Source organism: Vigna radiata, chromosome 1 (assembly GCF_000741045.1).
Source record: "Vigna radiata var. radiata cultivar VC1973A chromosome 1, Vradiata_ver6, whole genome shotgun sequence".
Classification (NCBI taxonomy): Eukaryota; Viridiplantae; Streptophyta; class Magnoliopsida; order Fabales; family Fabaceae; genus Vigna; species Vigna radiata.
The window spans coordinates 35,388,123-35,400,821 of record NC_028351.1 but is presented as its reverse complement, the minus strand read 5'-3'; the positions used below and the strand labels follow the sequence as shown (position 1 = coordinate 35,400,821).

Below are 12,699 nucleotides of genomic sequence, written 5' to 3'. Positions count from 1 at the left end.
TCTAAATTTAAACCTAAACTCTATTATATGAAATTTAAAAGATAAAATGTCTAGCTCTCAATACAAATTATTATTATTAAAATTATTATTATTATTAGTTTAATCTTTTTCTATATATGATTTAATGTATTATAACTTTTATTATTGTGTAAAAAAAAGATATTTCATTATAATTTATAGAAATGAAATATAGAAACATTTGAAATATTTTTGAACTTGAATAATTGTTTTTTTTAAATATTTTTTTTCATTAATATTAACTAATGAATGTTTTGGATTTATGTAATATTTATATATTTATTTCATTATTATTTTTTATTTTGTTTAAAATTTATATAAATATTTTTTTTTAAATATTTGACATTATTTACATTTTTATATTAAATATTTAATAATATAATATTTTCTTTTTCATGATTTTAAAATTTAATTAATTAATATTAAAATAATTAAAAAAACAACTAAATAAGTATATTCGTTATTCCAAAAAATGGTAATGAGATAATAATTTTATAATGATAGAGATAAGATGAATGTACATTCTTACTTTAGAGACAGAAATAAAATAATGAATCTCCTATTAGCATTTCTAGTTGATTTTCCTTTCTTTTTAACATTTGATTTCACAATAGTTATGCACTGGTAAATATGAGTTCTCCCTAAAAAAAACTTAAATATGTGTTCAACCCTGAAAGAATTTGGAGAATTCCAAGGAAGGAAAGAACTCCTAAAATATTGTGTTACAGTGACAAAGACGTTACTCTAAAGTAACATGGAAAAAAATCGAGAGGTTAAGGAAAATGTTTTCTCCGGAGAGAAAAAAATAATAACAGATGGAGGTAAATAAATAACAATAACTAAATTGCCAAAACTAGAAAGCATCATACTGCAACATGTGCAAAACTTTTTTTTACCAACACTTTTCAGACAACTTTTTAACAATACATACGTGACAGTTTAGGATTAGTCTGTTTTAAATATTTTTTAAATATAAATTTAAATAGACCAATACAATGATAACACGTATCTCACTATAAAAAAATTATAAAAAATATTATCAAAATATTATTGCCTTCTTCCGTGGCCATCAAAGAAAGATATACACAAGGACCTTTTTCTTAGTTTGTCCCATTTCCTTTCACATTATTCATAGCAGTATATATATTACAATCACTGAGACAAAAACCCAAACAGCTGTGTACTCACGAGATTCATAGCTTTTTGTCCTTTCCATGTTTCATCCACATTCGCTCCTCTTTCTCTCCAATCTTAAACTTTTTACACGTTTCCCTCACTTTTTATCTTCCATCCTACCCTCGTTTCTCTGATAAAGTTAAACATCTTTCTTAGATTCACATCTACTCAACTCCAATCTACACAATCAAGAAAAATCGCAGGTTTTGTTATCTTTGTCTTTGTGTCGGTTCTCATGATCTGTGTTTTGTTTCACACACCCCACTTGCTATCTGTTCTTGATGTTATTTTCTTTTTATATATTTATATAGTTAGTAGATACAAGTTTCACGTTTTTATATGTGATTTATATAGTTTATTCAAAAAAGTAATAGTTATTAATTTACGTTTTATAGCAAATCAGTCGTGGTTTTTGGCTTTTTAACCAGTTTCTAAACAACCATTTTATATATATATCTATGCATCACGAACTAACTCAATTTTCTCTTTCGTTCTTCTTCTTCGGCGCAGAAAAAGAGTGCATTGATTTTCAACTTTTGCAACACATAGATACATCCAATTGGGCAAAAATCAGCGACCCAATTGAAGACTCATTCCAAAGTTTTCGTCTTTGAAGCTTTCCATTTAGAAGAAGCTCAGAACTTCAAAAGGGTAAGAGTGAAGTGGCAAAGAGACATAAACAGAGGCAAGGAAACAGAGAAGGAGAGAGAACAACGACACTGTAATCGCGCAGATGCAAGAGGACAGCGGATCGGGGCCTTCTCGTCATTCCAATAAGGACGAAATCTGGTTGCCGGTCATAAAATCTCTGCCACGATCCGTGGTGGTTCTCCTCTTCCCCGCCGTGCTCATCATCGGCGTGTTGGCTTACACGCGTGAGACACAAGTGAGTATTCTTCGTAATTATTGTTATCCTTTTACCTCCAACGTTGATCGGTTCAATGTGTGTGCTATTTTAACGTTATTATATGCTCTTGTTTGTTTCCTTTGTTACCGTTCTCTGAAACATAGCCACGTTGGGGAATTCATTAGGAATGGTGTGTGAATTCCCTTGCCACATGGCATGGATCGTTCAACAAACCACCACATGGCATTGTCCTTACTTAGTCTTTTTCCCTCCAAAACATTATATTGATAATTTATTAACCATCATGTATACATGTAACTCAATCAAATTCCATGAGGGTATAGGGTGGTCGCAAGATTAGGTGTTTTAAAACTTGTATTATCTTATAAAATATACTTTAAACTTAATTACAACTAGTTGAATGAGATGAGATTTATATCCTATTTATATGATATGACTTCATCGTATATTTAATTCATGTTGGAAAGTAATTAAAAATTAAGAAAAAGTCATACTAAAGAAATGGGTTAGTAAACGTGAAAGAAAAGTAGTTCAACTATTTAGGTGCAATAGAAAGTGAAATATAGATGTGGTAGGTTTAGACCTTCTACAAAAGTAAAAATTGAACAAGGACATTGAATTTTGAAAATGGAACTTCATTAATGTATTCATGGTTGGTCATTAATGTATTGCTGATAAAAGAATTAATGTATTAAATTTCACTTTTTGGATTCTCAAACTGACCCAAAGCACAATGTTTATTTTAGAAAACTTCTACACATCAAAGAGAATATACTAAAAAGTGTGCTAAATTTCCCCTAGAAATCATTAATGCTTTTTCTGGAAACTTCAATTTCCATGGCCTTACCAAAACAACCGCCGAGAGTGTCGGTTAACCAGACATATGGACAAAGTTCTAAAGATCCTGAGTTTTTCTCCAGGGACCACGTGTTCTTAAAACTTCACTACAGACCCAAAAGAGGGAACAAATTCTTGACTTTAAGGATCACGTGCCTTGTAATTTTGCGCCACCTGTTTCATGCACGTAAATTACCTTGGACCCATAACTTTGTCGTACCCTACGTCACATAATTTACCCTATTTTAAGTAAGTCACTTACAGTGGTACGTTTACGTTTTCCTAGTTCAACTCCCAAGGTACGTGGATAATACGTCGTTGTTTTTATTTAGGGGTTGGTTTGACTATTTCCCCGTAGGTTTTACACAACACAAGTTTTTATTATTTTGCAGAATTATATATATAATTTTCCTCTAATAGAAAGTTGGCCTATTTGTGTTACCGATTTATTTTATATATCACTCAATTGCATTTATAATATTGGAAAAAACGAAATAATTTATTACTAATATTAATAAGATGTCAGAATATAGAGTGAAATGTAAAGAATCAAATATAATAGAGATGACTCTTGTTGTGAAACATATCTATTCCCTTCAACTTTTCATGCTTAGTGTGTCATTTTTTTATGAATATTTCATAAAAATTTACAAGAATTTCCCTACAAACACCATGTACTATTCTCTGTCTCTATGATATTATATTTTTCTTTGCTGAGAAAAAAAAAATGTACTGATTCTCTGTGGTGATTCACTTTTCCTTGTTTGTAGCCTACACTTTCTGGAATTTCATCTACCAAATCTTCATTAAGCACCACACGTACCTTCAAAATCCCTTTCAGTGTTCAAAGAGAGACTCCATTGAACTGCAATGTATACAACCTCACAAGAACATGCCCAACCAATCAAGACCCAATCAAAGAGGATGATCAGAGCCGTCCATCCGGTGCCACGTGTCCAGACTACTTCCGTTGGATTGAGGAGGACTTGAGACCGTGGGCCTACACAGGCATAACACAAGAGATGGTGGAGAGGGCAAAGGTAACAGCAAACTTCAAGTTGGTGATATTGAAGGGTAGGGCTTATTTGGAGACCTACCAGAAGTCCTTCCAAACAAGGGATGTCTTTACATTATGGGGCATTTTGCAGTTGTTAAGGAGGTACCCTGGAAAAGTTCCTGATTTGGAACTCATGTTTGATTGTGTGGATTGGCCTGTGGTTTTAGCTAACCAATACAGTGGTTCTGTTTCTCAGCAGCCACCACCATTGTTTCGATACTGTGGAAATGATGATACCTTGGACATTGTCTTCCCTGATTGGTCTTTCTGGGGATGGTAAAACCTTACACCTATTTATACTACTATAATACTATTCTTGTTATGAGGGTATATAAATTTTTGAACTTTACAAAGTAGAATTGATGGCATATTATTGTGTGTGTGCTTGGTGCTAGGGCTGAGGTTAATATAAAGCCATGGGAGATTTTGCTGGGAGAGTTGAAAAAAGGGAACGAGAGAATACCATGGCTCAACAGAGAGCCTTATGCATACTGGAAAGGTAATCCATCTGTTGCAGAAACCAGAGAAGACCTCATGAAATGCAATGTTTCTCAAAATCAAGAATGGAATGCTCGTTTATATGCTCAGGTATTATTATCATTCTTCTTAGCTTTCTTTATTACACTTGTAGAAATCAAAATCACTATTATACCTTCATTATTTGAAAGAATTTGTTTCTATCTATAGTATTTTATATTTTTTTCTCTTTATTCCTTCTTGACAAATGAAAATTTCAACCCAGAATTGGAAACGAGAATCAGAAGAAGGGTTTAAGAAATCAGAATTGGCAAGCCAATGCACTCATAGGTATAACATATATAGAAGAGACAAATTTTTAACTCCTCTTTTTAGTTATTGTTTTCTATAATATTACATTTTTGTCGTTGGACATGTTTGAATTCTTTCATGATTTGTGCAGATATAAGGTGTACATTGAAGGTTCTGCTTGGTCAGTGAGTGAAAAATATATCTTGGCATGTGACTCCGCCACTCTACTTGTGAAGCCACATTACTATGATTTTTTCTCAAGAGGACTCATACCAGGGCACCACTATTGGCCCATAAAGGAAGATGACAAGTGCAGGTCCATTAAGTTTGCTGTAGATTGGGGGAACAGTCACAATCAAAGGGTAATCTTCAAGTTTTGCTTTTTCTGCAGAATATAGGATTAATCTTTCTGAATATTTGAACACCTTCTCAATGTTTTGGTATCTGTGAAATTGATCAGGCACATCAAATTGGAAAGGCAGGAAGTGAATTCATTCAAGAAGAGTTGAAGATGGATTTTGTGTACGACTACATGTTTCATCTTCTGAATGCATATGCTAAACTGTTCACATACAAACCCTCCATTAGTGGTAATGCTACTGAACTGTGTGTGGAGTCAATGGTTTGTGGAGCAGAAGGATTGGAAAAGAAATTTATGATGGAATCATTGGTGAAGGGTCCTGCAGACACCGACCCTTGCACGATGCCTGCCCCTTTTGATCCTCCATCTTTGTACGCACAATTACAGAGAAAGAAAAGTTCAATTCAACAAATTGAATCATGGGAAAGAAGTTACTGGGAGAATCAAAACATAACATCTTAGTGAATATTTTTCCCATGTCCAACACTCTTTGAATATTTCTCTTTTCATACATCTTGGGTATTGATTTTATTTTATTAGTTTAGATATAGTAATGTTTAGTTTATTTTGATAGAGATAAAATAGGATAAATAGTTTTGATTTTCTATTTATTAATTAGGTGTAATGTTATTTTATTTTATTGATATAAGATAAAGATATATTAAGTAGTTATTTTTATTTTGAATGAGTTAATATTTTGTTTATAGTTTTTATTATTTATAATTGGTCCAAGTTCCTATTTGTACCTATTTAAAGATTGTCAAAATTTAATGAAAATTACCACAAATTGAAGAATATTATCATAGTGTATGTCACGTTTATTTTTTTAACAAAGTGGTATTAGAACTTTATGCTTTGAGTACCGAGAGAAAAAAAAAAGATGGGAGAGTCAAATACCATGAGGGAAACAATGAATACTTGAGTGTTTTGTGAGAGAGATGACAAATGTTGTTAACAGAATGAGTATACCACAATTGACGAAAAAAACCAATTAAGATAATTAGTGCCTACAAATGAAGACATTATTGAGATCCCAAGACATTTGGGATATGGTGGAAGACAGGTACAATGAGCCCGATGAATACTAAAATCAGATGGTGGCACAAATGACCGCGTTAAAGAAAATATGTGCAAAAGATGAGTTAGTATTGCATTTTCTCTATAATGCAATAGATGAGTCGGGATTCGAAAAAATAATCAATTCCAGAAGTCTGGGAGATATTGGAGGTATGTCGTGTCAGACAAGTCCGAATACAAGCTCTTAGAGGAGAGTTTGAACAATTTAAGATAGGGCTTAAAGAGCAAATAACTGAGTACATAACTCGAGTGAAGAAGGTGGCCAATCAACTTGGCAGGAATGGAGAACAAATGCCACCTAGCTGGGTTGTGGGAAAAATCTTGAGATCCTTCACAAAGATTTTGAAAGTATTGTGTGCGCCATCGAAGAATCGAAGGACTTATTAGTTCTCATAGTGAATGAACTTGTTGGGTCATTAGAAGCCCACAAACAAAGGAGAAGGAGTTGGGATGAACGCGTTGAACCTCTTGATCAAGCACTATAGGCATAATTTGACTCAAATAGAACTCGGAATACTCAGAGTCGAGGTCCTGACGGTAGAGGACGAGGAGGCCGAGGACGAGGTGGACGTGACCAAGGAAATTTTGAGGATGATAGTGAAGAGCAAACCAGTCAACAAAATTGGCATGGCCGATGACAAGAGAAAGACAGAGGAGATCGATAAAAAGTAGAGTGTTTTAAGTGTGACAAGTACGATCACTATGCAAACGAGTGCAGATCAAGGAAATGCTACAACTGTGGTAAGCCTGATCATATTGCTAAATTTTATCAAGCTAAGAAGAAAAGTGAGAGAAACCTTCTTACATAAGTAGATGAAGAAAAAACGAGGATCTTGTTGATAATAAGGAGTCCTAATGATGTGTTTCCGAGCTATGAAGAGTCTAGGCTGAGCTATACTAAGCTTAGGCCGAGTTGTGCCAAGCTGTTTTCGATGTGTGCCAAACTTGTTGGTGCCTAGACAAATGACGTCGAGTTGTTTGAAGCAGAACAGCAGAAGGCTGAGTTGCTTGAGGCCGAATAGATGACAATGAAGTTGGTTAATGTCGAGCTATAAAAGAGCTCGACAAACGAGATGAAGAGCTCAACAACCACTGTGGAGAGCTTGGTGGAGGGCTCAAAAGAAGATTAAACCGAAGGAGGCACGATGTTGTGCCTGAAGAGCTTGGTAGTGTCCATGAAAAGCTCAGTAGAAATTTCAAAGCTCTTGATGATGAGGGTGGCAGACTTGGAGAAGAAACTTAAAGAAAAAAATGATAATATAGAACTACTATCATAGTGAAGTAGCCACTGACAAATTGAATTTTGGAAACAATGATGTTGAAGTTACAGTAGATCGTGGTGGCAACAAGGTTATTGAGAAGATAGCCAAAGTAAAGAACAAATCAACAAAGGTAAAGGACAAGTCAACCAAAACATTAAAGAGTTCTTTTAAGGTAAAAGACATGAGGGTCATAAGAAAGAATTTGAATATGATTGAAAGAAGCAAGCCTAGTGTGGGATGATGCACATGGGAAACCGAATAAAGGATGCAAATTTTAAGTTTATTGGAGAATTTTGTTGGGATAAACTTAAATTTTAGGGGTTTATTAATAATTTTGTTTGAATCTTATTTTATTAGTTTAGTTCTAGTAATATTTAGTTTGATTTTGATAAAAATAAAATAGGGATACGTAGTTTTGATTTTTAATTTATTTAGGTGCAATATTGTTTTATTTTATTGATATAAAATAGAGATAAATTAATTAGTTATTTTTATTTTGAGTGAATTAATATTTTGTTTTATTTTTTGTTATTTGTACTTGGTCCAAGACCTTATTTGCACCTATTTAAAGGTTGTCAAAATTTTATCATAGTGTGTCACATTTATTTTTTTTAAGAGAATCTATATTATATATATGTTGTACTTAGCCCAAGACCACATTTGCACCTTGTTTCGGTTACATTGGTCTGAGGTCGGTCGTCCTTCATTGTTTTGCTTTCTTTTGATCTTTAATCCTCTTGGAACGCAATCCTCTCCGATGGGTTGTTGACTTGCAGAATATGTTTCATAAAGAGATCTATATTTTATTAAGATAGAACAAGATTAGAAAGGATGATAAAAGAATAGATCAAGGTAGGAAAAGATGATTGTACCTGGACATCAATTGTATGTTTATAGGGCTTGTAACAGTCAAGTCCATTGATTAACATTAGTGCAATATATTTTTAGACAATCAAACCTAATAATACAGTATATTTGTAAAACGTAAGACCTATTAATACCCGATAATTGTTCATGAATGACCATTAACTCTGATCGGGATATTTCATATAGTACACACCTATTTAAAGGTTGTAAAATAATTTATCATAGCGTGTCACGTTTGTTTTTAAGAGAATCTAGATTTCATATATATATATATATATATATATATATATATATATTTTATTAGACTTTAGATACACCATAGCATAATCCATAAAAAATTGAAGTTTTAGATTTTTTTCTTAAATTGATAAATGTTTAATGTTTAATATGTAACTTTTCTTCACATCTAAGATTTATCTCTTTCTCTATACTACCTTTTACCGGCAAACAAACCTTATATTTTCATTATGACTTTTAGGCTTTAACTAAAATAGTTAATACATTTTCTAGTTAGGAAATTACTATTTTTTTAAATAAAAATGCAACAACATGATATAGGTTGATAATGATGATAATACTAAAGTTTATGTTTGATTAAATTTTAGCTCCTAAAATTTGAGTATTTTTAATTGGGGTGGTATTAACTTTGTGTGTGTTAAATACTTAAAATTTTGTATTTACTTGTCTTCATGTTAAATTACTTTCTTACATAACCAATATTTCTGTGGTAATAAATTGTTTGATAAAATTTATTGGTAAATTGGTTGATAAATTAGATTTTTTATTATTGATAAATATTTCTATTAATAATAGATTCATAGTTAAAATTTGTTGATAAAAATTGTAAACAATTTATAATTTTTATTACCAATAAAAGTTTTGTCAGTCAAAGTTTATGTTTTGTACTTTAATCATTTCGTGACAAAATTAGTTGATAATTGAAATTTTTAAAAATTTGTTGATAATGAATTTTTCTTAAATTTGTCAATAAAATAAATACTAATTTTTTCGTCATATTTAGTGATATATTTGATATAAATTTATTGGAGATAAATGAGAATAATTAAGAGAAAATGAGAAAGAGGAAGAGGATGATAATATGATAAAGGAAACCACAATAAAAAAAACTCAAGAAAAAGAAAGAAAAAAGGGAAAAGTAAGAAGTGAGAAAGTAAAAAAAAAAAAATGTTAGAAAAAGTCAAAGAAGATTCTATATAAACTTTAGAGTTGACGAAGTAAGAATCCTTTCTCCTTTTTCAACTATAGTAGAAGGAAAAAAATTTCTTTTTAACAATTTTTTGACAATGTATATATGATAATTTATGATTGGTCTCTTTTAAATATATATTTTTCTATAAATAAATTTAAATAAATTAATAAAATAATGAGATGTATTTTGTTGGCAAAATGTTGTTAAAAGAAGTTGTTAAAATATGATGATTATTGTATAATTATATTTAACAGTGAAGTTTGTCATGAAAGATAAATGTAGCAGTTGTAAACGTACTCTGCTCAAACTCTGCATAAAATTTAACAATCTTCAATATTTTCATAGACACCATATTTGGTAGTATCTGACTGACCTCAAAAATGCTAAATTACAAGCCCTGCAACTGCAATTGCAACAAATCTTTCAAACAATGTTTTTCCCTTATAAGATGCACCATTCTTTGCTGTGTCCGTTTCATCAGTCCCCTGCTTTCTACCATTTTCAGAACTTGCTCTAGCTGAATAACAAAACAACACATTATACATAAATGCAAATTTTAATACTACACCATTAAATCCAAATCTCAACAAAGTCAAAAATAATATTCAATTTCTTTGAAAGGATCAGTACCAGAGGGACTGGGAGAAGGACTGGCAGAGTCACCATTGGAGTTCTGACCCTTTTGATTAAAAGCTTGGGCTTCAGGTGATTTAGGATCCAAGTGCAGAAGTGCTGCTCAAATAATTTCAAACAAGATTTTTTTGTGATAAATCAAATCTCTCCAATATTGTAATTAACTTATGAATGATAAAGCAATTAATCATATGATATCAATTAACAAGGCTATAAACCATTCATTGCATAGAAAATGGAACAAGACACAGTAATTTTGTGTTCTTTAAGGAAAATGAAAGCTTGATTTGGACATACCAGGACACTGTGAGAGATTATCAGGTGTTTTGCAAAGAGAGGGGAGACCAACAGCAATTGTAATGTTAATCTTCAAGCCAAGGTCAGGGTCATCCCTGTCTTTGAGAATAACGCAGATGCACTTCTTGTTGCTCTTCATGGCTTGTGTGAGACCACTGCAACAATCTGCTGTTGGTGCTTTAGCCTCACCACCCAAATATGGCAGACACGTTGCAACCCCTGTCAGTGATTCTGCACATTTCTGTTTCTCTTGAGCTGACTCCCCCATTGCATGCATAACCAACATCAATGTTATTGCTAAAACTAGCATGTGTGGTGGTGCAGCTCTGGAATACATTTTTCAATTCAGATGAATGAATGAGTGAACAGAGATAGATTATATAGACATATAGTTATAGGATATGGAAAAAGATTTATGATTAATATTAACAATGGGGTTATAGGTAGAAATTGTTAAGTTGTAGTGCTACATATGAAATCTCTATGTCTGTGTGTCTGTGATTGAAATTTTAGACTCATACTTGGATATTTTCACCAAATGTTTTAGAAAAATATGGAAACCGGAAAAAAAATTCTATGGTTGCAATGTGAACTCAAAGAAGACCAGCTTGTAGACTAGGATGTGAATCACTTCGAATATTGTATAAGCAAGTTGTCCACTACCAGCTTATTTTATTGTCTACTGTAATTAGGCCTTTTTGGACAATAATCACATTCCAATTTTTTACATGTTTTTTTATCTTCCAAAGACATCTTTCCAACACTAAGAGTTGAAGCCTTTCATTTTATACTTCCTCCTTGTTATTTGTTTCTGACAGAATCTCTTAACTGTTCACTTTGCTAATGAAAGGTGGAAGGTCCAATAAAAAATGCTGCCATCAAATTTGAAAAAGAATAACCATGGGAAATGAAAAAAATATATGTAAGTTAGATACATAGGTGATAGACCAAAACAGTGTTAAATACCAAGTGAAAGTTTTACGTGAAAGTTAAATGATTAGACAAGGATTCCGTTATTTTGACACCCAAATTTTAACACACATTTGACATCGACAGGTGTCAAGGTCCAATTGGTTGGTTTTCTTCTTTTTTTAAAAAAAAAAATTTGGCTGGCAGAATGAAAAGGGTTTCAAAAAATTTTCCTTCCAATTCTACCCTTGCCTAGTTTCATTACCTTTTCTGTCTCAGATTTCTTTCTCTCTCACATTTCATCTTCTCCCTTCGTCCTCTCCCTTGCATTCTCTCTGACATTGGTTCTCCCGGCCTTTTCGTCCTGTCCATTGCGTTTTCTCTAACATTCATTCTCCCCTTTCNTTTTTGGTTATCCGTTCTCTCAGTTTGTTCTCGTTGTCCATGTTCGAATGANAAGTTCCGGACAACAACGTGGTTGGAGCAAGGTAAATGTGTTCTTCGACCATTTTTTTGTCGATTTAGGTATTGGGTTTTGCGTTTGGTGTCGGTTTCCGTTGATGTCGTGGTTTGAGTATAGGGTTTTTCGTTTGTGTGTTGGGTTTCTTGTAGGTTCTTCGATCACTTTTGCTTTTTTGGTTATTTCCTTTGGTGTTTACCATTGTATTGTTTTCTATATGCAGTTGAGCGTTCGTCATTCTTTTTCAACAATGTATCTCTGCACTTTGAACAAACGCTTGACACAGGACCAATGGTCACTCATTTCGAAGACTCCACTATCTTGGTTTTTAGACTTGAGTGGGCAGAAAACAATGTCCATGTGGAAGCCATTCTCCGCAAATTTGTTNCGCCAACTGACCAACCATCATCATCATCCAAACAAGCAGACCATTAATAGTTAATATTACATATGGTTTCATTTATCTTTTCTAATGCTAGTGAAAATATNACTTTAATGGATACACTCACACTAAACAACATAAACACTGAAAAAGTGCCTCTCATATGACTTGGAAAGTTCCCTTCTCCATGATGGGGTTTCCCAAACATCACCTCCAAGCATACACTCACACTAAACAACATAAACACTGAAAAAGTAGTGAACTTGTCTTAAAAAACTCAGAAATTCACNTGTGGTCCTCCAGGTNANCACAGGTGGTTCCTTCAGTGTAACAGCATGTCCAAAACACAAAAGAGACACGCGTAATCGATTACGAGCACCTTGTAATCGATTACAAGGCTTTTTTTNCTGCACAAATTGCAGGATTTGGCCAAAGTGCCTTGTAATCGTTTACAAGGGGGCTGTAAACGATTACGCGTGTCTAAAATGGTTTTTGGACATCCTGTTGAACTGAAGGA

At 32.7% G+C, this 12,699-nt stretch overlaps 2 protein-coding genes across 4 annotated transcripts; one reads left to right on the top strand and one right to left on the bottom strand.

Annotated features, from left to right (window-relative positions):
• The first annotated feature begins 1,144 nt into the window (after nucleotides 1–1,144).
• Nucleotides 1,145–5,702, top strand: LOC106771026 (O-glucosyltransferase rumi homolog). 2 transcript variants are annotated; one of them, XM_014657023.2, is made up of 8 exons: nucleotides 1,145–1,397; nucleotides 1,705–2,080; nucleotides 3,670–3,939; nucleotides 4,153–4,232; nucleotides 4,352–4,544; nucleotides 4,699–4,763; nucleotides 4,876–5,086; nucleotides 5,185–5,702. In XM_014657023.2, exons 2-8 carry the CDS (start codon nucleotides 1,928–1,930, stop codon nucleotides 5,545–5,547), a joined length of 1,335 nt encoding a protein of 444 aa, XP_014512509.1. In that variant the 5' UTR covers nucleotides 1,145–1,397; nucleotides 1,705–1,927; the 3' UTR covers nucleotides 5,548–5,702. The 2 variants fall into 2 exon arrangements, with proteins under 2 accessions (XP_014512509.1, XP_014512432.1); XM_014656946.2 differs by having other exon boundaries at nucleotides 3,670–4,232.
• Nucleotides 5,703–9,811: 4,109 nt separating this feature from the next.
• LOC106768531 (protein YLS3) lies at nucleotides 9,812–10,997 on the bottom strand. Of its 2 annotated transcripts, none has more exons than XM_014653738.2 (3): nucleotides 10,432–10,997; nucleotides 10,130–10,233; nucleotides 9,812–10,010 (listed from the first exon to the last, which is right to left on the bottom strand). In XM_014653738.2, exons 1-3 carry the CDS (start codon nucleotides 10,766–10,768, stop codon nucleotides 9,885–9,887), a joined length of 567 nt encoding a protein of 188 aa, XP_014509224.1. In that variant the 5' UTR covers nucleotides 10,769–10,997; the 3' UTR covers nucleotides 9,812–9,884. The 2 variants fall into 2 exon arrangements, with proteins under 2 accessions (XP_014509224.1, XP_014509214.1); XM_014653728.2 differs by having other exon boundaries at nucleotides 9,812–10,018; nucleotides 10,132–10,233; nucleotides 10,432–10,993.
• Nucleotides 10,998–12,699: the final 1,702 nt, after the last annotated feature.

Excerpts from the sequence above, each read along its gene's own strand:
- LOC106768531 (XM_014653728.2), bottom strand. The coding sequence starts at position 10,768 with ATGTATTCCAGAGCTGCACCACCACACATGCTAGTTTTAGCAATAACA. Across the intron at positions 10,234-10,431 it reads TAATCTCTCACAGTGTCCTG|CACTTCTGCACTTGGATCCT; the intron begins GTATGTCCAAAT and ends TTATTTGAGCAG. Across the intron at positions 10,019-10,131 it reads TCCTTCTCCCAGTCCCTCTG|CTAGAGCAAGTTCTGAAAAT; the intron begins GTACTGATCCTT and ends TTTGTTATTCAG.
- LOC106771026 (XM_014656946.2), top strand. The coding sequence starts at position 1,928 with ATGCAAGAGGACAGCGGATCGGGGCCTTCTCGTCATTCCAATAAGGAC. Across the intron at positions 4,545-4,698 it reads ATGCTCGTTTATATGCTCAG|AATTGGAAACGAGAATCAGA; the intron begins GTATTATTATCA and ends ATTTCAACCCAG. Across the intron at positions 4,764-4,875 it reads GCAAGCCAATGCACTCATAG|ATATAAGGTGTACATTGAAG; the intron begins GTATAACATATA and ends TGATTTGTGCAG.